The sequence below is a fragment of the Pyxicephalus adspersus genome, chromosome 12 (genome assembly GCF_032062135.1).
Source record: "Pyxicephalus adspersus chromosome 12, UCB_Pads_2.0, whole genome shotgun sequence".
In the NCBI taxonomy this organism is placed as follows: Eukaryota; Metazoa; Chordata; class Amphibia; order Anura; family Pyxicephalidae; genus Pyxicephalus; species Pyxicephalus adspersus.
Window position 1 is genome coordinate 6,452,629 of NC_092869.1, and position 26,225 is coordinate 6,478,853.

At 37.9% G+C, this 26,225-nt stretch overlaps 2 protein-coding genes across 2 annotated transcripts; both read left to right on the forward strand.

The window, feature by feature from the left end:
* The first annotated feature begins 3,785 nt into the window (after nucleotides 1-3,785).
* On the forward strand, nucleotides 3,786-5,031 carry LOC140342514 (olfactory receptor 5V1-like). Its single transcript, XM_072428720.1, has 2 exons — nucleotides 3,786-4,696; nucleotides 4,935-5,031. The coding sequence occupies exons 1-2, from the start codon at nucleotides 3,786-3,788 to the stop codon at nucleotides 5,029-5,031; spliced, it is 1,008 nt and encodes a 335-aa protein (XP_072284821.1).
* A 10,149-nt stretch (nucleotides 5,032-15,180) lies between these two features.
* LOC140341857 (olfactory receptor 5V1-like) lies at nucleotides 15,181-16,165 on the forward strand. Its single transcript, XM_072427772.1, has one exon. The coding sequence runs from the start codon at nucleotides 15,181-15,183 to the stop codon at nucleotides 16,114-16,116; it is 936 nt and encodes a 311-aa protein (XP_072283873.1). The 3' UTR covers nucleotides 16,117-16,165.
* Nucleotides 16,166-26,225: the final 10,060 nt, after the last annotated feature.

The window sequence follows — 26,225 nt, forward strand, 5'->3', positions numbered from 1 at the left end:
CTTCAAGGGAAACTAAGTGGAATATTTGTTTTGACAGTTTTAAAACAACAAAACCTATAGTAGATAACAATGAGATAATTTTCCCGCTACTGTTTTTTTATTAATATTATTTAGTTATTATTTTTAGAAGTGATTTTTTTTCTAATATTGTGTATTTTTCATTTAGCACTAGCAGGAAAATATATCAAATAATTATACACTACTCATGAGAGAACATATGAAAAGTTTAACCAATATCTCCTAATGTATTGCAGTTAGGATGACTTTCAGCAACTGTACAACTCTAAAATGTAATTGCCAATGTAGCCCTAAAGCAAACGTATGCTTCGTGCAGGGCTAAGCTATGTGTTGGCTTTATTCGACATGGGCTTTAAAATAACATAACTTTAGTGACATTTTTCTCTAATAAGTTATTGCGTAAAACTATTTTCTAAAACTGACACTGCTCAAACCAAGAATAAAAAAGTCTTTATATCTGTAGATTCCATAGAAAATAAACTAATGGTACCAAAACAAATTTAAGTCCTTATTACTTTATTATCATTTATTATTACCATATTACTTGCTTTGCAAGAAAACAATTCATAGGGATAATCACTCCCTAATAATTAAAGGTAACACTATAAACAAATAAAATCCTTCAAAAAATAATCTCAAAAAAGGGATCACACAATTTTTATTACTACTTTTACATTCAATTGGACTTATTTGGACTAATTGGAATAAATGCACTCACTGGAATTGTTGGACCATTCAAAATAGAATTGCTGACCGTGAAAACAGTCAAATACGCATAGACATTCTTAATAAGGAGATACACATGGTCCTCAGGATTACTACCATTCAAATGCATTCAAGGATGGAAGATTTATCTGTACAGTCTTCTGCAACCAAATATTTGGGCAATCCAAAGGAAGAAAGTTTTCAGCAAAAAAAGCAAATATGGTTGCACACAAGTACTAACACAGGATCCTTTATCAATCTGATAAATTGTGATAAATTGCATTGAGTAATAAGTTGCATTGTGCATTGATAAGTTGCATTGAGTAAAAACAGGTGGGAAAATAATTTTGTGTATGTGTCTTCATTTTATTGTGAATATTTAAAGAAGTAATTATTTTCAATACCATTGGCAAGCCTACAATTGTTTAACTATATTTTTACTATTTGGTGAACTTAGTGTTTAAAGGAACTAAAAATGCATTTTTTTGATTGATAAGCACTTTTTGTTAGAAGTTTATGGGAAAAAAATAAAGTAAAAATTTCCAGGTCTATTTCCAGGTAATCTGTAAACTCTTTAATGACCATAGTGGTGAGGATAAATCTAAAGCTACAGACCCCCATGTATTTGTTTCGGAGTAACAATTCCACCATTGAGACCCAACATTCTTTTTGGTATATACAGTGCAAATGTTTGGGTGCCATGTTTGGTCTAGCCTCCATGACAAAAGATGTGTTGGCTTTCATCAATAGATCATTGCTTTAAATCGCCATCATCAACAAGAAGTTTATCAGCTATGTAGTATGGACTTCACAAACTCTGCCATACTTGTCCTTCCAACTTCTCTAAGTGCCACCATATCCACCCAGGTCTTGTGTGAGATATCCTCTATCCTTTAAATATTTAGCTATTTTAAGATTATTTAAATGGTAAATATAAATAAATACATTGATCTGAATTCATAGCAATATACTAAAACAGAAACAATATAAAGTTTATTAGGAACAATTATTAAAAGAAAGGCATAGAATGTCTCCACATTCAATAAAATCTTCCAAACCTTTAAAAATGTTATTTAACTTCAGAAAAGGGGAACACATTTCCTATGTTTGTAATGTAAAAATTATTAGATCTTCCCTTTTTTTAATACAGGGACTTTGCCAATAACTTTTGTGCAACTTGTAATTCCCACACCAAAAAATGATGCCAAATGAGAAGTGTTAACTTTAACATTTTAAAGGGAAATAACCTATAAAACTTAGACTAGACAATATATTTGCTAATAGTGAAGACAGATGATTAATATTCCCAAAAGACCAATCAGCTGGGAAATGTAGCAAATAACATTCTATAATCCAGCTAGGGGACCATGATATGTTTTTATATAAGGAGGCACCTTTCACTGTTTTTTGCTGCTCTGTGCCCAAAGAATGTCATCTGTCTTACCAATGTTTTCTCCTTCCCACTAAACTTAATTCATTATTGGGAAAGTCATGAAGATGAATTTAAAAGAAGTAAAATAATCAAAGTGGATACATTTTTGCTAAAATATTATACTTATTAACATTTTAACATTGTAATTGAGCAAGGTAAGACAAAAAATACATATATTTTATTTACTGTATTGAAATAACTTTCTCATTACTTATAATACATTATTTATTTTCACAAGAATTTTATTTTGTGTCATTGTCTTCCAAGAATATTATTTTTATTAGGTGTGTTTAAAGAAAAAGGAGTTAAAGGATTTACTGTAGGGCTACTTTAGATAATATTGATATTATTTTCTGCTACTGTTCCTTTGATTTAGAAATAAAATATTTTTTTTTTAATACTGTGTAGTTTTTCATATAGCACTACTTGGAAAATGATGAATATAAATACTAGAAATGAGGAAACATCTGAAAACTTTGAACAATTGCTCCTAATGTAGTAAGGTTAAGGTTTCAGCAACTGTATGAATCTCTAAAATGTAATTGTTTTATTATCCCTAGTCTTAAAGCAAACCTATTCTTTGTTCATGCAGGGCAAAGCTATGGATTTGCAACATCGCACCTGATTTATTATAGCTCTCCAAGGCTGGAGAGGATACACTTTCATTCGTTAAGCTGGGTGACCCAGCAATCCTGGAATGGAACTGGTCCAGGACTTACAACATTGACTAACAAATAGCAAATGACTTAGGAAAACCATTTCAGGTTTGCTGGATCACCCAGCCACACAAATGAAAGTGTATCCTTCCCCCCACCCACCACCATTCCCTTTATACAGGTACAAAAGCTAAACCTGATAATGGAAGATACCAATTCTGGCCTCTGAACTTCTAAGATGGTTAGTTTTTTGGAAAACTCTAAATAATTCTGTAAAAGTTTCCAATTTATTGTGGTTTTCATAATAAATATATTGAATAGGTTGACTAGACTATAATCTCATTCTACTCAGGCTTTATTGTTGCTTAAACTCAATCCTTTGTTTTTATACCTTTATACTTTTTTTATCGCTCTGAGGAACTCTATTGGCAAAATATCTGTGGTTAGGTTCAGTACACTTGCTTATATGAAGTTTCCACTCTCCCATTTTGTATTAGTAAAGAAAGCAACAGGAAAAGAAGGAATATGTAAAGTTAGTAGGGACACTAAAATCTCCCAGGTGTTGGGAACTGCAGGAGAGAGGTCTTACAGTTGGAGACTCTGGGCAATAAAAAACCTAGGGGTTGCCCCAGGCCACAAGACTCCACTGGTAAATAAAGTATCATCTTTGACTGAACTTAACTTTCAAACTAAATAATAAAATAATGACATATTGGGCCTTTTTTATTAAAGCTCTCCAAGGCTGGAGAGGATACATTTTTATCAGTGAAGCTGGGTGATCCAGCAAATCTGGAATAGATTTCTCCAAAGTCATTTGCTATTTGCTAGCAAATGTTTTGAATCCTGGACCAGATCCATTTCAGGTTTGCTGGATCACCCAGCTTCACTGATAAAGGTGTATCCTCTCCAGCCTTGGAGAGCTTTAATAAATCAGGCCCATTATCTTCTCTTCTGCCAGCCATGAACTAAATGTTATGGATAAAGTCAACCAAACATCTCCACAAAGGTTCATCCTCCTTGGTCTATCTAACATTCCATATATCCAGATCATTTGTTTTCTTCTGTTTTTTGTGATGTATATAATGACATTGTCAGGAAACCTTCTACTGATCACTGTGGTGAGGATCAACCCGAAGCTACAGACCCCCATGTACTTCTTCCTAAGCAACCTTTCTATTATTGACATTTGTTTCTCATCCACCATCGTTCCTAAAATTCTAATAAACACTCTGGTCAAGGACAGAAGTATCTCCTTGTTGGGTTGTGCATTGCAAATGTACTTTCATTTGGCTTTAGGAGCAACAGAGTGTGTTATTCTAGCTGTCATGGCGTACGACAGGTTTGCTGCCATCTGTAGACCATTGCACTACAACACCATCATGAACAAGACTTTGTGTGCGGGTTTAGCAACTGGTGCATGGAGCATGTGCTTCATGAACTCGGCAGTACACGTTGTCCTCACTTTCCAACTTCCCTACTGCAAGTCCCACTATGTCAACCATTTCTTCTGTGAGATGCCACCTTTCTTCCAACTGTCGTGTCGAGATACCTTGCGGAATGAAATAGCCATGTACATCTCAGCAGGGATCATTGCTATGTGTTCTTTCTGTTTGACTCTTATTTCCTACATCCACATCATCTCCACCATTCTGAAGATCCGCTCCTCGCAAGCAAGACACAAAGCATTCTCCACATGTGCTTCCCACCTGACCGTGGTGGCTCTCTACTATGGAACCATCATGTTTGTGTATTTGAGACCTCGTTCTACTTATTCTCCGGAAATAGATAAAACTGTATCCATACTTTATACAGCTGTGACACCAATGCTGAACCCAATCATTTATAGTATGAGAAATAAGGAAGTTAAAAACACAGTTAAAAAAAAGTGTGCAAGTAATACATTTCTCTAAAATAATATGTTAGATTGAGAAAAGAAATGTTGTAATGCTAGGCCGCTTCACCTTCTAAAACACATAGGTGTTCAAGACCACCTCCGGGCAAAGAACAACGGCCCCTTACCCATACGTTGATAATGACCACCATCCATCGATGTTTTCCTAATTTATAGGAACAGCTTTTTAGGCTTTGTTTAGTATATGGAATCAAGGTCTGAATGGTCTGAGAGTCTATCTGAGGCAAAAGACTGGGGTTTTTTTTTATTCTGTAAGGCTTAAGATTGGGTACACATGTCAAATCATTGTTGCCCGAGATGAACAGTAGGCAAAAATCTGAAATGCGCACAGTGGTTCCCTGATTTTGTTCATTAATCTGCTACAGTGGATTGACAATAGACCAATTAGGAGAAACACTGTTCACCGCTAAGAATAAAACCACAGCCGGGTGCCATTTACTCATCTTGTCCCTACCCTCTCCACAGAACAGAACGGTTCTGTGAGTACAACGCCTATTCATCCATCTGTTACTGAAAACTATTGTGAAAGATTGTTTCCAGTGATAATGATTTTATTGTGTGCATAGCCTAATACATGCAAGCAGATATGTTGGCAATTTTGTTTTGGACCAATCAATAGGAAGTAAAAATATATGTATACATGTGTACAACATTCTAACTTTTATCCTTAAGGTTGAGATAGGGCGAACAATAGGACAGGAGCTCTGGATCAGATGAGCTCCATCATTTATACAGATCACAGGACAATATTTTCAATCAGTATTTGTCAACACATGTAAAGACCTAAAAATTGGTTGCCTATGATTGCTCAGCTGTTGACTTCAAATTCAATAATTTTACTTGATAAGAAATCGGATAAGTGACAATCATCATGTGTGCTAGGCCTAAGTCAGGGTCCATGAATTCTTTGTTGGTCAGCATTGGGTTGGAAAAGATCTTGTGATGTTATAACACATTTCTTCATTTTCATCTTGGACAAATCGTTTAATAAAGCCTCTTTTTTTGAACTGAGGTTTGTTGTTTTGGAAATGTAGACAAAGAAATGTTTTCAAATTTCCTTCTTCAAACTTACAGCATTCAAAATGACCTTTATCATAGGAAACATCACATTAATTAGACTTATGCAATTCTAGTCAAACCAAAACAGCTAAGAGAGTTACATGAAATGGTAATAATTAAGTTTCGTGACTGTTGCAATGTTTTGTTTTGGCGATGACAAATAATATAAATTGTTATTTGTTATTATAAATTGTTTACTTTATTCAATTCCAGGGCCTTTCACTAATGTCTTACCATACATGCATGATCAGTACTGTTTAAAGAGGAACTAAACTGAAAACAGCCCAAAAAAAATACACTTACCTTTGATCCCACAGGGCAGCCTGATCCATCCAGGGGTGTCTTGCCGGTCGTCCCGGCAGCCACTATCTCCGTCACTTTTTCCAGGCTCTTCATTCTACGTCATCCAACCCAGGCACGAGATCAGGTGGCGTAGGTTGGAGAAAAAAAACTTACTGATCTCACTGCGCATGCAAATTTTTTTCTTTGCGCGAAAAGGCTCCTTCTGCCTATGCTCGAGATGCTCAGGACGGGATACCTACGTTAGATGGCTGACATAGGTATCCGGAGAGGCTTTGTCATCTCATTCATTCTTCATTGCCTAGTTGAGAAATAGATGGCGGTGCTGCACCCATTTTTTTTTAAAAAAACGGTGTTGCACTTAAAGGGTGTTGTCCACCCTTTTATGTAAAGTGACATTTCTGTGCGCCTGTCCGGGAGTCAAATCGTTGTCTGGCCCGTCTAACTAGGATGGCCAAAGTGTGAAAGCAGGAAGAGAAGGACAAAGATACAGATGCCCACAATGGAATATGGACTGCTGGAAAAAACTGTGATCAGGCAGGTAAGACTATTTTATTACAGAAGTGACATCACCTGTGCTTCTGCAATAAAAGACCAGCCTGGTTGCATATGTTTTATTATTTGGGTTTAGTTCCGCATTTAAACGCTTTTTCTAAAAGTTATAATTTTTTGCTTTAAAAAATATTGCCCTTAGACTTGCTTTACAGAAATTAAAATTATCGGGTTTTAGGAAGTTGGTAAAGTTTCACAATCTTAGAAGTAAGGTCACACGGTGTCTATTGCTATAAGAACTGGGAACTATACTCTCTCTGAAATTATCGTTGTTCCTGTTATAGCAGAAGCTGGTCCAGAAAGTCTACTTTCAGTTTAATACACATGTCCAAAATAACATTTTTATGATGGTGCTGCTGAATTTGGGAAATAGGACCATTCATGGACAAGCTTATTTCTGGATTGTAATAAAAGATCACACTTTTTATTTTGATTGATGAAGGAGAGTTGTTCCATTTGGCAAACTGTAAAGATTTTATTGTGCTCTAATGATCTGACAGTGAAGTGAAGCTGTTACTGTTTGGCAGGACCCGACCACCACCAAGCATGGGAATAGACTTGATGGCCTAATTCACCTATCTATACCATTGTCTGACTTCTCCAACAGCATGATCTGTTGTATTCTGTGTTGCTTCTCCCGGTTATACCTGATTGACTGTTTGATATCCTGACTCCTCAACCCAATTCCTTTGCCTTCCACAAAAAATCAGGCACCCGCTGGTGGTAAAGAAGTCAAGCCAAGTAGACCTTTTGTTCAACAGCAGTAGGTTTGGCTCAGTGGCTAGCCCTCTGGCCTCCGATCTCAGGTTCTAATCTTGGCCAGGAATCTGCAAGGTGCTTGTATGTTCTTCAGCGGTGAAGTGGGGCGGGGACACTGTGCCTTTTCGGGACCCCTGTATAGGCTTTCCCTGGTGTTCTCCTTGTTTTTACATGGATTACCTTCCACATTCCAAAAACATGCAGTTAGGTTAATTGTCTTCCCCAAAACTGACCTTGGACTGGGGTAATGACATATCTCCATGGTAGGGACATTAGATTGTAAAGTACAGCTAGTGCTATAACTATAGACTATGTAAAGTGCTGCATAATATATTGGCGCTATATAAATACAATATAATAATTAAATACAAATTTTGTTTTATGTAAAATTTTAGCAATGATTTCTGTACTATAAAGAGGGGGAGTAGAAGCCAGAGGTCACCACCTGCAGGGCCAGTTAAATTTACACTAGCATCAGTGATCCAACATGGTAGATCCCAGCTTTCTGATCACAAACTAGATTTTTGTCTGGTACAATTATTTTAGGCAATAAAATCTGTTGGGTAGAAGGAGCAAAAAGATCCCACATATGTCATTAAAAGTATATTCAATGTACTTACACAATATGTGCAAAACTAAGTGATTATAACAAAACTAAAAATATTATAATATTACTTTCACCAAGCTGATATCTTCATGTGCAAATCATATGTAAAAAAAAATAATAATTGCAAAGACAACATTCCCCTTAATACACTAAAAATCAGGAAGCAGAACAAAATATAGAGGAAGTGGTTAAAGTTATGTTTTGAGCTCTGGGGTGGTTGATTCTTTGTTTTTCTGCATGTCTTCTTTGTAATAGTTATACCATGGGACTTCATCTCTGCCCATTTCCCCTGTACCAAAACAAAAGTATTCCACGAGGTTAAGATTTCATCATATTTTAGTTGATGTGATGTGCTAAATCTTAGGGGATTTCTAGCATGCTGTTTAAGGAAAATTTCTATTTTCACAGGAAATCACTTGTCTTGTTAAAATGTTTATTTATAGCTGTATAGTATATATATATATATATATGTATTTATTTATTAACTCTTTATTGTGCCCATCCTATTCAATGGACTTACTGGACTTCAATGGATTACTATTTACTAACTTCCAAATACTTTCCCTTTATTTATTGTGGAATTTATTGTGGAATTGAACTCTATTAAGTTGGGACCAGGCCGATCTATTATTGCAGAAAGGGACAGGCGTTGTATCTTTTGCAAAAAAAAAAAAAAACCTTATCTATGTTCAGGCCCCAGTCAGTTCCTATATATTCTTTATTTAAAATCTCTATATATTTCAGAATGCTCAGCTGTATAAAACATCCTGTATAAACTATATTCCAAACTCTGTAAACACACTGCTATATATTATATATCCAACACTTCTGTGTACAGTATATACATTTCTCTGGAGGGGGAACTGAAGAATATTATATACATTACAACATTACTTAGCACTTCTTTCACTTCTGTGAAGAGGAAGGGGTAACATTTCTCATATAAAAGTGTCATTGGCTCACATGCACAGTCACAATTCCTATTAGGGAACAAAGAGATGCACTACCAAAATAGTGACTCGATTTTCAGCAATTTATAGTGAGCGTGCCAGGAAGATGTAACTCCTGTGCAGGCCCATAAGAGTTCATTCATCGCTGGCATATGCAAGGGAAGCAGGGATTCCCACTAATACGACAACTACTAACTGGGCTATAATCCTGTAGTGAAAGAGTACTCTGTTATGCTAAATGGATAACACATAGTTTATTGCAATTTAATTTTTTTAGAAGCCAGAGTTGGTCCCACTCCTAATACCCAATAATTTCCTCTGGGTCCATAGACCAGAATGAAAGTCTTATGTGCATGTGTAGAAACCTTGGATAGCCTTCCAATGGCTGAAGATAAAAGATTATGGTGGGTGGAAGTTTGGTAAGTAAAGGTAAGTCTATCATATTGTGCCATTATTATGTATACGTGTACATGACAAAAGCTTTGGAACCCAGTTATGAACAACTCCATTTGAAAGTCCAGTTCTAGAATTAATTGTATCTAAAAATTGCTGTTGCCTGGAAAAACTTATCACACTATGGCTCAGTACCAGTGCTCCTCTGGACTGTATGAGCATCTTATGGGCCAAGACTGCCATGGGCATAGAAGGCACATCATTATATTGCTATAAATTCACAGCATAGTGATAAATGGAATGTTGTGAACTTCACCATGGTGGTCTGGCAAAAGAGAAGTGAAGTGGAACATATGTGTAACATGGCCGGCCAAAGCACTTCTGCATTTCTTAGGGCAATTATGTGGAAAAGCATTAGAATGGCTTTCTCCATTGTCCCTCATGTTACCCTAACGGGAGGTTATTCCCAGGGGAACACAAATGATAGAAATGAACACACATTTTAGCCTCCTGGCTCTCTCTCTGACACTCTTCAGAAGTATTGGTCCCAGAGCTCTAAACATTGGGAGACCTCCTGGACTCTCCGAACATACAGGCTACAAACAGCCTGTCCACCCGAGCTACCTGGCCTCGGGCTTCAACTTTAAAGACTCAAAGAGATGCCTTTTAATATAACTCACTAGGTGCTTTCTAGCCACCATCAGTTTCTGGCCTGGTAGCAGGAAGGATTGCCTGGTCCACCCAATCCTTCTAGGACATTCTGGGCCCAAAAAGGAAAGCTTCAAATCTGCTGTGCCACACTAACAGTCCTATCCAGGCCCTTTACTCCCTTCCTATTAAGGTAGATGCTACCAATTACCGAAATTTGGCCTCACATTTCTCATTACGCAACAATATATGTGTAAGAGAAGTTCTAAATTAAACTTGATGGCCCTAATAAAGTAGGTGGTGTTGAAGCCTTTGAAACGTGTTGGATATTTTTACAAATAAACAAAGTGGTGCCTTCATCTCCTATTTGTTCTTTTTCATTCATTTAGGATTGCCTTGCAGGCTTCTTAGGCATGGTAGCTGCCTACAGGTCCATGATTAAAGTTCTAACCACCTGCAGAAGCAGATTTGGCGGTCCTCCTTTCATGATACAAACTCTGTGATTCATACTTAACGGCATCCTAACCATTCTCTACCTTTTCAGAAACTTTGTTGAATATTCATTTAATCCAGGTCATAGTAAATGCAGCCATCACATTGTTTGCCAAAAAAAACTAAATGGTTTGTACTTGAAGTGACACCATTTAATGCCAAACCAAAATAATAAAGTAAGGTTTCCAACATTCTGCCAACGTTTGAGCTGTATTGGTCAATAAATTGCTTGTAATTCAAAGATCCTGTTAGCAGATTAACACAAATTGTGAATACCTTGTCACTATGCAGAGAACCATACCAGGAAATGAAACAATAGTATTTACAATGGTTACTTCCTGACTCTTTAAAGATCTGCAAGATTATTTTAAAACTACTTCAAAAAAGCAAAAACATAATTGTTTAAAAGTATCCCACATAATTAAGATGGAAGAGGGAAATTACATATTCCCGTAAAAGTAATATAACAAGTATTGGTGGTTTTTCAGGATAATGAAACTTTCCGACATCTAATTATCAAAGGACTATTACCGCAAGAATTGTTGTAATTAAAGGAAACCTTCTAATTATGTGTAGAGCTAATCTCTTCTTTTTCTGCCTTGCTGTCCTGTTGACTCCCTGGCTTTCAAGGACAAGGTTCACTTTAAAGTGTTTTACCTGGTGAACCTGTAATAGGGTGACAACTGTCTTTCAGTGTAGGAACCTCTTGAGGAACCTCAGGGAAGGCAATTCTCAAGCTATTTGTCTATTCAGACATTGTTTGTGTAGACTTATGCATCCACCATTGGAAACCAAAAAGAGATTGTCTTCTTTGTTGGTTCTTGGTATTTCCCTCATATTTATGGATATGTCAAACCAACAATTTCTGTGTTATAGGGGTATCATGTACATCCATGTGGATCAGATTTCTTAACCAGGGTTCTATGGAACCCTATCAGATTGCTAGTGGTTCCTTGAACGATGACCAATTTGTGCCTCCCAGGTAAGATTAGATGACACCAATGTGGATATCTGTAAGGTGTGGTATTATTTCCAGTGATCATCATGTTAATATATTGTGATCTGTGGATATAGTAATTATAGCAGTGGTTACCTGAAGACTTGCCATGTCAAAGGCTGAGAAAGCCTGATGTAGATTAGGAACTAGAGCTCTTGGGGAACCACTCAAGGCCACTCTCATGCTTTTTGTCCAAAGCAACTCACAAGCTGTTTGTGCTTGTGTAAGATGCATATGCATACACTATTAGTGCAAAATCCCAGAACGAGATTGGCCTCATTGTTGGCTCTTGTGCTTGGCCTCATTGTTGGCTCCTCAGCATACCATATAATTGGCTCTCATATCAATGAATATGTGAAACCAACAATTTCTTTGTTATGGGAGGTGTCATGTACATCTGCTAGCTTCATGAGAGTTGAGCATTAGAGACATATTCTTCCAGTTTTTCACCCTTTACCCCTCATCTTGGTCTACTCAGACCTCTTGCCTCTATGGTTTCACCTAGAAGGTAGGGTGTCCAAGATGAAGCCCGAAGCAAGTAGACAACTATGGTCTTTTCATAAACTATAGAAAACAAACCATTATTCTGCAATCCTCTTTCCCCACAAATGCAGGGAATGAACTAATTCATGTAGCTCAGTAAACACTTATACACTTCAATTCAATTTTAGGGTAATTAGCACAATATAACAAGAGCTCCAAAATCAACACAAATTGGTACATTGTGAAGCTCGATCGACAGGTGACAACCCTGAAGAACAAGTACCCAAAAAAAGACCCTAATAACAAGTTCACCAGGTATTAATATAATGAAGATGAACATTTAAGAATATTAAATATAATACAATTACATTTACATGTATGTTAATGTACATATAATTCACATACTGATAACATTAAACTATAATAAAAATATAATAATATAAGTTTATAATAGTTCTTAATAAAAAATAAAATCTTTCTTTAGTTTGTCCTCATTATAGATTACTTATAACAAGTATATGGAATACTGCAGAGAGTCCAATTAGAGGTATCACTGGAATTTGAGGCACAGAGACCTCTAATTGTACTGGGAGAAAGAAGGCCTCTGGAAATCTCTACCCACTCAGCGAGCTTGTTTTAAATCTTATATAAAGGGTAAGGCTAATTTTATATTTGTTCAACACTGAACCTGTTTATAGGGGAAGATTGTAATGACTATTCAGATATGGAGGCTACAACCATTGCAACTATGTGAAGGCTTTGAAATGAGCACTCATATGTAAGTTTGGACATAGTGAAAGGTCATATTTTTGTACAGTTGGGTAGATGGGGGACTCTAGGGTTCCACAGAACTCTTGGATTTACTGGTTTAACTCTTGGATAAGTCTTTATAAGCAGAACTCATAGCTGACCTATTGAGCCTGATTTATTAAAGCTCTCCAAGGCTGCAGAGGATACACTTTCATCAGTGAAGCTGGGTGAACCAGCAAACCTGGAATAGATTTATTCAGTCATTTGCTATTTGCTATTAAATGTTTTGAATCCTGAACCAGATCCACTCCAAGTTTGCTGGATCACCCAGCTTCACTGGTGAAAGTGTATTCTCTCCAGCCTTGGAGAACTTTATTAAATCAGGCTCAGGATCAGAATGACTACTAGCTGCCCAGACCCTGAAGCAGCAATGGTAAGCCAAAGAATAACATTCTACAATCATGCTTCACAGTTGGTTTGAGGTTCCTGTTCCTGTGATCAAACAGTTCTATCATATCATATAATTCCACAGCTTATTGTTTTAGAATGCCTGGTCCTTCCTTTATTGTCCAATGACAAACTGGTATTGTGCTCTAATGTCTTTTTTGAACACCAAATGCTTTTTCCTGGTACATCTCCCATGCAGGTTTATTCTCTTTATGATAGTAGAGATTTTGACACCAACTGATGCATGAAACTTATTCTTGTTCTTGGAAACTTTCATTATCATGAAAAAGTCAGCCCTCGGGATGAATTTGCTGGCCAAGCCAGTCCTGGTTAACAGTTGATTAAAATATGCAAATTATGGATTTTTTTAGTTGGCACTGGATTCCAACCTCAATAATTTAAAGTAGTGGTAAATGTAGGGGTGCCCTTTCTTTTTCCATGTAACAAATCTTCATTTTTTAGATTAAGTTTGATTTCCTATGATTTCTGTTAAGGTGTATTACCTTGATTTGTTTAGGTTAATCTTATGCTTGCCATGATGAAAAATTGAACAACTGCTAAGGGGCATACTAACTTTTCTACATGACTGTATAGTTAGTTGAAGAGCAACTCTCTAGTGAAATCTTTTGATAGTCCAATATTTCCAGGAGACATGACCTGCTGTACGGAGGTATTTCAACAAACCTCAGTAATGTATTCCTTTTAAACATTCAACTACTTAGTCAGTGGGAAACACACAGTATGCATCCCCTTTCTTTTTTTGCAGAGTATTCCTTCTGCCAGAACGGCTTTATCTGACAAAGTTACTTTAACTACTGTAACGCATTAAGTGAGATTTCATTACTTGTACCCTGCTTCATATCATGACATGCAAAAGAAGGGAGAATGTAACAGGAAAATTGTTTTCCCCTTCATATGAGAAGCAAGACTAATATCAAAGAAAAGCACTGAATGTCCTTCAAGAGCAAGGGAAAGTTCACAAGCAAGCCATGTGACTGGGGGATATTTGGGGAATTTTCAAATGTACTTTCAATAAAGAGCCGCATAGTCGTGAAGAACACAAAAAAAGTCACAGTTTTATTGATAAAAATCAGCCCTTTATGATCAATCTACATACATCACAAGGGTAATATTAAACTTTACCGAAGACTTTTTACTGGTGTCTTTTACTAGATTCAGATAGCTTTTCCCTATCACAAGTCAGCATTTTTAACTTTTTTAGCAGTGTGGGGATCAAAAATGGTGACAAGAGAGCTGCACCATATTATGGCTTTGCATGCCCAGGGCACAGGGGGTAAAACCTTGACATGGGTTAAATGATTCTGGGTGTCATCTGATCAGCAAGGGAAGAGGCTCAGGTCAGCCATCACTGTGATCTCCAACCCAGCTGCCCCGCAGGGATGTTTAAATTCTAGAGGTCATGGATAAGGCCAATGGCTATCTTCTCTGCGGTCACAAGAATGGTGATTAAACCAAATGGTTCCCAGCCATGGTCTAGCTGAGCAGGGACTCAAAGGGCAGGGGAAGCTGAAACCTTGACATCGGTTGAATATACTGGGTGCCATTTGACCAGCAAGTGGAGAGGTACAATCTTCAGCTCATTTCCTGAGGTCTTGGATCAAGGTCAATCATCATTTTCTCTATGATTACAAGAATAATGCTTTTTGTTATCCCTGCACTATGCTGGTGCTTAAACCAAATGCCATGGTCTATCAAATGAGCAAGGAATAAAAGTGTGTTATAAACACAGACAACAATAAGCCCATAGGTAGGGGCTTAATGGTAAATAACTGACGAGGGACACTGTAGGGGACATTAAAATCATAGAATTTAAGGTGATAGGCTGACTTACTTTATTCTTTACCAGCCTCTGCTGACTTACCAGAATTATAGCTCTTTTACCAGATAAAACAATTCTCATTTATGTATTACAACTATGCATATTTTCCTATAGCTCTGCATTACAAAGATTTACGTTTCTCTATTTTTCTCTCCTTACAGGCACATTTTTAGGAGTGTGATGGAACGTTATAACCAAACGTCTGTAAGCTCCTTCATCCTTCTTGGTCTCTCCAACATTCCCTATCTTCAGGTCATATACTTCTTAATATTCCTAATAATTTACAGCATCACTTTGTCCGGAAATGTTCTTCTCATTGTAGTTGTGAGACTTGACAGCCAGCTGCACACTCCGATGTACTTCTTCCTCACCAACCTCTCATTCATTGACATCTGCTTCTCCTCCACCATTGTGCCCAAAATACTTGTAAACACCTTATCTCAGGACAAAAGTATTTCCTTCCTAGGATGTGCCTCACAGATGTATTTTTCCCTGGCTCTCGGAGCGACAGAGTGCATCATTTTAGCTGTCATGGCCTACGACCGATACGTGGCCATCTGCAACCCTTTACGTTACCATATTATCATGCACAAATGGTTATGTATGTTTTTAGCAGCTTTTTCATGGACTGTGAGCTTTATGAACTCTGTGATCCATGCGGTCTTCACCTTTCAGCTCCCGTACTGCAAGTCCAACCAGGTCAATCACTTCTTCTGTGAGATGCCGCCACTCTTCCGACTCTCTTGCAGAGACACCTTGTTCAATGAAGTGGCAGTGTACATTTCTGGTGGGATCATTGCACTTTTCTCATTTCTGCTGACTCTTATTTCGTATTTCCAAATCACCTCCACCATCTTGAAGATTCGCTCCAACAAAGGGCGATATAAGGTCTTTTCCACCTGTGGCTCACATCTAGCCGTGGTTTCCCTCTACTATGGTACCATCGCCTTCATGTACCTACGACCCCAGTCTAGCTACTCCCCTGATCGTGACCGAGCAATTTCCATGCTTTATACAGTGGTGACACCGATGCTGAATCCAATCATCTATAGCATAAGGAACAAAGATGTAAAAGGGTCTTTGAAAAGGAGACTGACTATGAAGAGTTATCAATAAATTGGTTCCAGTAGTGCCATATGACAAAATAAATTTAAAGTGAACATACTATTCGATGATTTTTTTATATGTTCAGTATATGCATGTTAAGTAATATATGGGTATAATATTTCCAGATATTTAGTTATTTCAGTACTTCCCCCAACAACACCAACACTCATTTTGGCTATCTGTAGAGGTGACATTCCTCCTACTGGGCAGTAATGTAATAAACTTTCTTCCGACTGATTACCATGCTATTATACTGTGAGCTGTGGATATAGGAGTTATAGTAAGAGTTCCCTGAAGACCTGGGTTCCCCTATGTTAAAAAGACCAAGAAAGGCAGATTTAGAGGTGTATGGCCAGCTGTGGGCCTGTTTCGGTAACATTCTGGGTGTCCCATCACGTCCTGTGACAGAGGCAATGTTTACCAGACTAATAGGGGATAAATCTTCCTAGTGGAGACACAGCCACTTATAAAAAAAATCTCATAGGTGTTCTAACCCATCACCACCCCATCCGAAACTAATAAAAAAAAACTTACCTCCCCTGTTGGTCCCAACACAGATCTTATCTCAGTTTAGAAACCACAAAATGTTTACATCTTACACATTTAGCTTTTCATGTGACTCCAACTACCCCCGCACCCCCTAAACCAACTTTTCCCCCATGCACTGTTGTTTCATCTGCAGTTCCCGAATCATTTTTATGTCATATAGCGATGTAATAGTATGCAGGAGGAACCATAGCTCAAGAGGAGATCAAGGAGAAACAAGCACCAAACATGTGTGTCATATGCAAAAGATATTTCTGCTGCACCCACAGAAAAGTGAACAAAACAAAATGTATTATATTACTCTCACTTACCAGCCCTTAGATGTGGCAGGGTATTTTGTTTTCTTTTTCACCTGGGGATTCTACCAATAACACACTTTCTGTCCTTGGATGACAACATTTACTCGCTGTACTGTGTTCATGGAGAAGCGTTGTCACCCGAGGACAGGACTACAGAACACCACACTTCATCATCATCCGGTGGTGGGTTTCTGCTAGAATGGGTAGAGGTGCTTGGATAACCTTGTGCACAGCTCACAAAGAAGTGTTTAATTTTTTGGTTCCTATTGAGCAACTTTAACAAACCTCTTCAGAATGGATTCACATCTATGTGACTGTAATACAGCAGTTACATAGACTAAATAAATGGGCTGTCTATCCCCACCACAAATAAGCCCATAGTAGAACTCACTGCTATGGGCTTCTTTGTACTGGGGATAGACAGCCCATTTATTTAAAAGGGCCACCCCACATAGCAGTGCACAAAAATTGCTCTTAGTTGTGGTGGATGCACCACAGGTCAGCTGACAGATTGCAAGGCCAGCAAACCTGGAATAGATCTGGTACAGGATTGAAAACATTTGCTTATGACTTATGACTTTTGATTGCCTGGTAGAGGATTTGGTCCCAGAAGGGAGGGTCCAAGAAGAAGCAATAAAACTCTTCTCACTGCCAGAAACTCAGCTGCATTGTGTTCAGACACACGGAGAATACAATACAGAACTCTCTTTGCAGAGATGAGACTCTTACACCGCACAGATTCCACAGGACTCATGTTCCAGTTCCTTGTAGCTTCTCTTCTTCTTCAGCTCCTTGCAGGTAAACACTCATATATATTTATATATATATTTACTGACATCTGTTAACCAATTCTTTTATAGATGATATTGGAAATATTATGAAACCATTTAAAAGTAACAATTATTTTTCTGTGATTTTACCAGCTTCTATTATGCTATATGTTTTAATATATAATGTAATATAATTTTATATGTTATAAATAACCTTCTGGTTTGTATTTCTATGTTATATATATATATATATATATATATATATATTTATATATATATATACAGTGGTACCTTGGTATAAGTCTGCATTGGAATAAGTCCAACTTGGTATAAGTCCTGTTTGGACACAAATAATTTTGCTTGGTATACAGCCTTTGTGCTAGAACTTGTATGGGTCAAAATGAGTCCTAACACCACGCGCTACTCATATTTACCCTTCTCGAGGCAAAGCCACGACTGGCCACATGCGTCAGTACACCAGTTGCTACCATTCAGTGACCAACCCGCGCTATAACTCGCACTTGACTCTTCTCAGCAAGGTAAAGGGAGGTTAAATTTTCATTTATTTCATCTAATTGCTTTTGTATTTATGTATTTTAGTATTAAGCAGTGTTTAAATTATTTCATACAGCCCCATCAATGTATAATATGCCAATAACTATAGGATTTATTTTCATGGGAACGGATTAATAATTTCCAAGGATCCTGTAATAATAAGTCCAAGGATCTGGAACAGATTAAAGACTTATACCAAGGTACCAATGTATATATATATTATATATTATTTATACCTTCCTAAAACATTCAGTTAATAAGCTTCCCCTTTTGCACTTTTTGGCAACAACCCTAAAGTGAATCTGTGTTTTGATCATTGTTTAAGTCCCTTTGCCACATCATTCAGCTATGTGTAAACTACCAGTTGCCAAAGTGAAACTAAACAAAAAGAGCTGTGAACTCCCTATTGAGTCATAGGGTCTGATTTAATAAATCTCTCCAGGCTGGAGAGGATACACTTTCATTAGTGAAGCTGGGTGATCCAGCAAACCTGGAATGGATTTCTTCAAAGTCATTCATTATTTGCTAGCAAATGTTTTGAAACCTGGACCAGATACATTCCAGGTTTGCTGGATCACCCAGCTTTACTGATGAAAGTGTATCCTCTCCAGTCTTGGAGAACTTTCCTTAATCAGGCCCATAGGGTGAATAATATAATTATTGATACCCATAGGTTCTGGCTATTTGGGTTCAATTGCTTTGAGAAGCAGCAATGACATCAAGGAAAGCTCAGTTTCTGGCACGTGTGTGGCTCTGCCTGAACCCGTTACTTTTAGTGGTCACAAATATGGTATTACCAGCTGGAATAAAAACATGCTATTGCAATTATCTGACTTCAGTACTGAATCACTGGCCCAGAGAAAGTAAGCATGTAAGTATATGTAAGGAAAAATAAAATTTTGGTGTGGCCTGATAACAAGCGGTATTTTTGTTTTGCCAAACTACTCAGACCTACCTTCTATTCACAAAATAAATGTTCAACACTCTGTAGTCCCAAGATAAGGACTGTGAAGGTTAATTACTCTCCATGACACAACAGAGGAAGTAAGGCCACACATGTGAGATGATTTTCACTCGTTATGAACATTCGGGTTCATCTCAAGCAAGAATCTGACATATGTACAGAGGTCACCTGACATCGTTCATGGATTCATTCTAATGAATCCACAAATGACTGATGGAGGATAATCGCTGTACAAGTCGAAGGAGAAGAGCACAGCGGGGTGCTGCTCACTCATTCCTCCCCTCTCTGTAGAACAGGATACCGCTCATTCATTCATTTATCACTCTTTTGTTGCTGGAAACAATCAGGAATGATCAGAGACAGAATGGGGACAAGTATTAATAGGGTTTAGAGCTGCTTTAAAAATGTTCTCCTCTTTATGATCATTCATGTCCCGAAACATTTATTTAGTGTGTAAGCACTACTCTGCCGAGCCACTAGAGGCCATCATTAGCACTGCTTACACAAAAATAAAAGGGGGGAAAGAAGGACCCTAGAGAGCAGAGCTGTACAGTAAAGAGCACTAAATAGAAGCAGAGGGTAAATATTTGTTCTTATAGGCTAAACACGAGAGGATGGGAATATAATTTAAAGGACAACTGTACGAAAGATACAGAAAGCATTAGAAAAATTCACCTACTCTTCCATTGGCCATCACAAGCCCTGATGAAGGGAGACCTATAAATCCCCTGAAACGTGTTACACTTTTGCTATTGAGAAGTATAAAAATTATCTGGATGGTTCATCACACATTCGGAGCTCTCCCTTCAATTTTTATTTTACTTTTACTGTCCCAAGGATAATTTTTTTGGATTTTAGAAAGCTTGTTGATAGGCAGAGATATTCACATGACTAGGATAGGTCATGTGACTTATTCATCTATCCATCTCCTTTACCTTTACCCACCAACATCAAAGTCCTAAAACTTTGCTGGTCCTCTAGGTTCAGGTAGTCCCCGGGTTACATACGAGATAGGGACTGTAGGTTTGTTCTTAAGTTGAATTTGTATGTACTGTAAGTCGGAACAGGTACATTATTTTATTAAATCTACTAGATTGTAAGCTCTTCGGGCAGGGTCCTCTCCTCCTGTGTCACTGTCTGTATAAGTCTGCAACCCCTATTTAATGTACAGCGCTGCATAATATGTTGGCGCTATATAAATCCTGTTTATTATAAATTATAATAATAATATTAATAATAATAAATGCAATTAGGACAGATGTTTGTCTCAACATATTATTAGGCAGCATGGTGTCATGCTGCCTAATAATATGTTGAGGCCGCAGAAAGAGCTCACTCGCCTAAGATCACCCACAACCTCAGCTCAAACATTTCTTCTGCAAGTCATGCAAACCGCCCCCCTCCCCCCATCCAGCCTCCATCCTGCACACAAGCGAGCAGGGAAGCCTCATTCATATCTAGGAGGCATCTGTATGTCGGATGTCCTTAACCCAGGGACTACCTGTACATTTATTGCTTTGCTTTATAAATGTTTATGGCACTGAGGTCATATCACTGCCCTTTAAGTCACTCCTTGTCATTGCTGTATATTATGTGAACTAATTTTCTGTCTCTTAATATTTCTGCAGTGAGCGGTGAAGAGGAATATACAATTCAAACAACAACAATTTTCCAATATGGTAATTTAAATTCTATTATCACACAGACCAAAATTTGTTTTGTATTAAGGGGTGGAGGTAGGGCATTTCAGCTAAGCTTCTGGTGTAACCAACGTAAGACTTCCACATATTCCTATGAGGAATCCACAAGAGGGCGCATATTGCTGTGTCCCCAAAAAGAATTATATATGACATCAGTAGTTTGGCTGCAAAGCAGTGGGGGTCACACTCCCAAAACCTGGTGGGAGAGTGAACTCAATCCCTAATAGAGAAGTGTTATGACTGAAGCTGTTATATTTTAATTCCACACAATCTACAATTAAAATGCAACTTAACCCTTGTTTTAGCTTTGGATAGAGCCGGGAAAGGTAATAACCCATGTCAGGTTTTTATTGCTGTCTGTGTCTCCCTCACTTTCTATTAAGAAGTAAGAAGGTTGGAGAAGCAGGGGCCAATAAAGGGGTTTGATGCCCCCCCCTGATCTATGCAAAGCTTTAAAAAAGGTATTTACTCATGCCCCCCAACCATGCTACCCCCAGGCCTCTCTGTATTGGACACCAACATTGCAACATTGTGCTATCCTGGCCACATAAAAGTAACCTGTCCAGATCTGTATCTCTTGTTTTTACAAAGCCCTGAAGAAGAGGGGTTTTTAACAACCCCCGAAACAGGTTGGATTTGGTAAAGCAAATATCTCATCAGCCAATCAAACGAAGAAATTCAATGCTTTTAGCCATAAAGATATTATCAAGAGGACTAGATGAAGTTCAAACCAAGCATAGGGAAGAAAGGTGATTTAGGTGACTTTGAATGTGACATGGTTGTTGATGCCAGGCAGACTGCTGGGAATTCTATGCACAACCATCTCTAGGTTTTACAGAGAATGGTTTGATGGTAAAATATCTAGTTAGTGACAATTCATCAGACAAGAATGCCATATTGATGCCAGAAGTCAGAGGAAAATGGCCAGATTAGTTTGAACCAATGGAAAGGCAAAAGTAACTCAAAAAACACTACAAGAAAGGTATGCAGGAGAGACTCTCTAAATGCACAACACATCGAACCTTGAAGCAGATAAGCTACAGCAGGAGACCAGTCCCCGTTTCTGTTGCAACATTTCGATGGTAGGGTCATATTTTTGGCATCAACAACATGAAGGCATGGATCCATCCTACCATTTATCAATGGTTCAGGCTGGTGGTGGTAGGGCAATGGTGTGAGGGATATTTTCTTGGCACAATTTGGGCCCAACAGGACGTCGGTAAATACCACAGTCAAGTATTGTTGCTGACTATGCCCATCCCTTATGACTGCAGTGTACCCATCTTTTGATGGCTACTTCTAGCAGAACAATGGGCCATGGCACAAAGCTCAATTCATCTCAAACTGGTTTCTTGAACATAACAATTAGCTCACCGGGCTCAAATGGCCTCCACAGTCACAAAAATGCCAAAAGAGCACCTGAACCCTTTCAATCCAAGGGTGATGCCTTTTTCCTAGGCTAGCTATGGAGGTGCGTAGCCACTGGCACTGCCTTACTATCCGGGGGTTTGCCTTACTTAGGGCATACAATTACTTACCTTAATCTTGCAACTAATGGTATCATAATTCCCCAATCTTCAGGTTTGGAATGTAGATAGAGACCTCTAATTACAACCCTGCCCCATCCTAATGATATGATGGCTGAATGTGATTACACTGTGGATGTAAATATTGATGGCAACAAGTCCAGATATCTAGCATACCTAGCAGCTTTTGCGGACTGGTCATAAAACCACAAATGGCAAGGAGGAAGCTCGCAGGACAGAAGATTAAGGTAAGTATTATTGGCCTCCATATGTTGCCATGCGGTGGGGTCAAACATCCCATTTATCAGCCAAAGACCAAAAGATGGTTTATAGTTGGGTATGAAGGTTGGGAGGGATAGGGGCAATATATTTGGGGTTTAATTTTTCCTCTTAAATGAAAGTCTGCTTGGTTGAATCAAGTTTTTTTGTTGCACATATGTGACCAAAGAATTCTAACCTAAAACTTTTCTTTTGTAGATGTGGATTATTCAGATTTCACATTAATTTGGCATACAGTAAGTACCATGCTCTCTATATGTATAAGGCACCAGGGTTACAAACCCCAATAAATTTAATTATTTAATGTCTTCATGGCACATTCTTTTACCCTGTTGTATGAATAGCCCCCCATAAATACCGGATATCCTTTGCTGAAAACTTCATATCCTTAGTGCCTGTGGCTACATTTAATGCTCCATTTAATGTCTTCATTTGTAGCCACCCCACTATGTTGTAGGGGACTGGGACTACAAGTGAACACAACCTCATCACAACAAAAGCAAGGAATGATGGGATATGCAGTTTTCCTATAGGAAGGCAGCTGACATTGCAGCCGCTCTGCTGCCCTCTAGTGTTCAGATATAGTGAAAATCACTAGCAACCTTTTCCTAAGAACATTTTTTTTTTAGAAAAATGTATTATTCTGCTGTTTAACAATTCATAATCTGAGGACTGGGACTTTAGATCTTCTGAAGACACTAATCTGTTTTATAGATGTATAGAGTTCAGCTATGTCTGTTGATATATTTAAAAGGTTTGGTATGTGATCAGATTCTAAGAGATAGAATTCATGGCTACTTAAGTAGTATTGCCGAGCCAAAATATTGGATAAAGAGAAGGTGAAAAGTGGCTCTTTAAGGCAAGGTTTTTAAAAAATTGATTAAAATCTTTTATTTAAATTCAATAAACATACATGTATTAACATACACACATATATAGTTTTAATACTCTGACATTATGAATCCATGATTACATGGGGTTGGTTATAATGTACATCAACCCTATTAAAGTGGGGGTCAATATAGGTAATTTTCCTACTAACAGTCTCCCCCGACGCGTTTCGCCCTCATGGGGTTCCTCAGGGGAATTGACCAGGTAGCGATATCAAGTAATAGGATAGAGGACCAGTAATTGAACTTGTACCCAAATGCCAGAAACGTACAAAAGGAAGATAGTGGTCTGAATGCACTAATGAACGAAGGAAACGCTCTAATTATCAACACGGAATATCCCTATTGAAAGTCTCTTGCAACATCACCAATGACTCTAAAAATAAATCCACGATACTCAATTTGAATACAATCCAAAGTGGATTCAGACCACTATCTACCTTTTGTACTTTTTGGCATTTGGGTACAAGTTCAATTACTGGTCCTCTATCCAATTACTTGATATTGTTACCTGGTGAATATACCAAGGTCTCAATTCCCCTGGGAAAGCCCACGAGGGCGAAACGCGTCGGGGGAGACGGTTAGTAGGAAAATTACCTATATTGACCTCCACTTTAATAGGGATGATGTACAATATTGCCAACCACATGTAATGTATCTAGATTCATGTCAGAGTACTAAAACTATATATGTGTGTATGTTAATACATGTATTTTTATTGAATTTAAATAAAAGATTATTAATCATTTTTATAAACATAATGCCTTAAAGAGCCACTTTTCTTTTTACCTTCTCTGTTGATATATTTAGTTGAAAGTCAAGGTGTATTAATTTCCTATTGTAAAACAACTTGAAATGTAATTGCTGTGATTATCCTGCTATATTGATTTCTTGGAATATGCTATGTTTATCTGCCCTGTGGTTTGTCTGCAATTCACACATAGCTGGTGGGCCTTTATTTTGATATGTGAAAGATGGATATTTATCAAACACGAAGATGAAAAGGCTCAGGTGTAAATGTTCCCTCCGCTGTTAAGTATTGTCCAATAGCGAATCAGCAAGTATAGAAAGCAAGCATCTGAAACTTCTGGCTGGAATACCTGTTTTTTATTATTTTGCTAAAATGTTCTATATATTGAATAATATTGAAGCCAATGGATCACCATTGGATGTGATTTGTGGCTGCAGTTTATGGGGTCCCCAATGACCTGATCTTGGATCAAAATAATTAGAGGGCCAGGATAAATAGAGAGGGTAGCTTTATCAAACGTGTCCTATATTTGCAATATTATCTGCTCCAAACTGGCTTGCTTGTTCTTAATTTTAGGATTCCCATACCAATAATGGATCGGGATCAATAATGCCGCACTGCTTTGTCACCTTGATAACGTTTCTCCTATATCTCATCTGCAATGTCTGGAACTGAAGACTTTAAGGCCAACTGAAGGTAAATCGGATACTAAGCTTTAACTGTGGTAGCAAAAACAGTTTTGTACAATTGTACAATTTATTAAAATGAATTGAATTATGTGGCCATGAGTGACCTCTACTGTTTGAGACAAAGAATTACATGTAGGTTCACATTCGGGGGCTAGAGTGAAAGGAAAGTATAATATAGCTTTATAAAAACAGAAATCATTATTTAGGTGTGTTTTTGTCTAAACACAGCCTTGATATCAGTGCAGATGATATATGATAGGACAATTGATCACTTTCCAAAGTGAGACTATGTGTGCTCTTTGCCCAATCACTTTCAAGCATTTAGTCACCTCTTTCATTGTAGGAACCCCATCCTATGGTCCCTTTACCGTAGTATACATACCTTTTTTCCCAAAAGTCCTTCTTACAGATCCACTGACATCACAGCCTTTACCCGTTCCCCTTGGCCAGTCTTCTCAGGCCAGTGCTACTGTGCACCAGGGCGGCTATGAAGTTGCTCCCCACGGGTCCATGACAGTCTGGTTTCCCCAGAAGTGGGTTTACCTGCCCATCAATTAGACCTTTTACAGAAAACAGGGCTGAAAGTGAGTACTCAAGTAAAAGTTCTTTATTGTGAGTTAAACCCAATATGTGAGCCCTAAAATGTCACCAATCAGGTCAATACCCTGGTTATCTGAAAAGTTACCCTTACAGATTTTTTTTCCCCGACCTTATTCAGTTTGATTCTGGCCCTGCTGCAGTTATCGTGGACCTTCCACTAATCTACGAGGTCTCCTTACATTGGGCCTGATTTATTAAAGCTTTCTGATGCTGGGAAGGATATACCTTCATAAGTGGGTGATCCAGTAAACCTGGAATAGATTTCCTAACATTTTAGCAAATGTTTTTAATCCTGGACCAGATCCATTCCAGGTTTGCTGGATCACCCAGCTTCACTGGTTAAAATGTATCCTCTCTAGCCTTGGAGAGCTCTAATAATTCAGACCCATTGGCTGGGCCCTCTTCCTCAAATCATCTCCTATATACCATTATACCTACCTTATTACTGTCTTCTACCCTTGCCCTGGTAAAGATAAGGTTACCACCGCTTCCATGTAGAGTCTACTGGAAGGCAAGTCAGTTGAAATCTTACGAGAGGATACTCTTGTA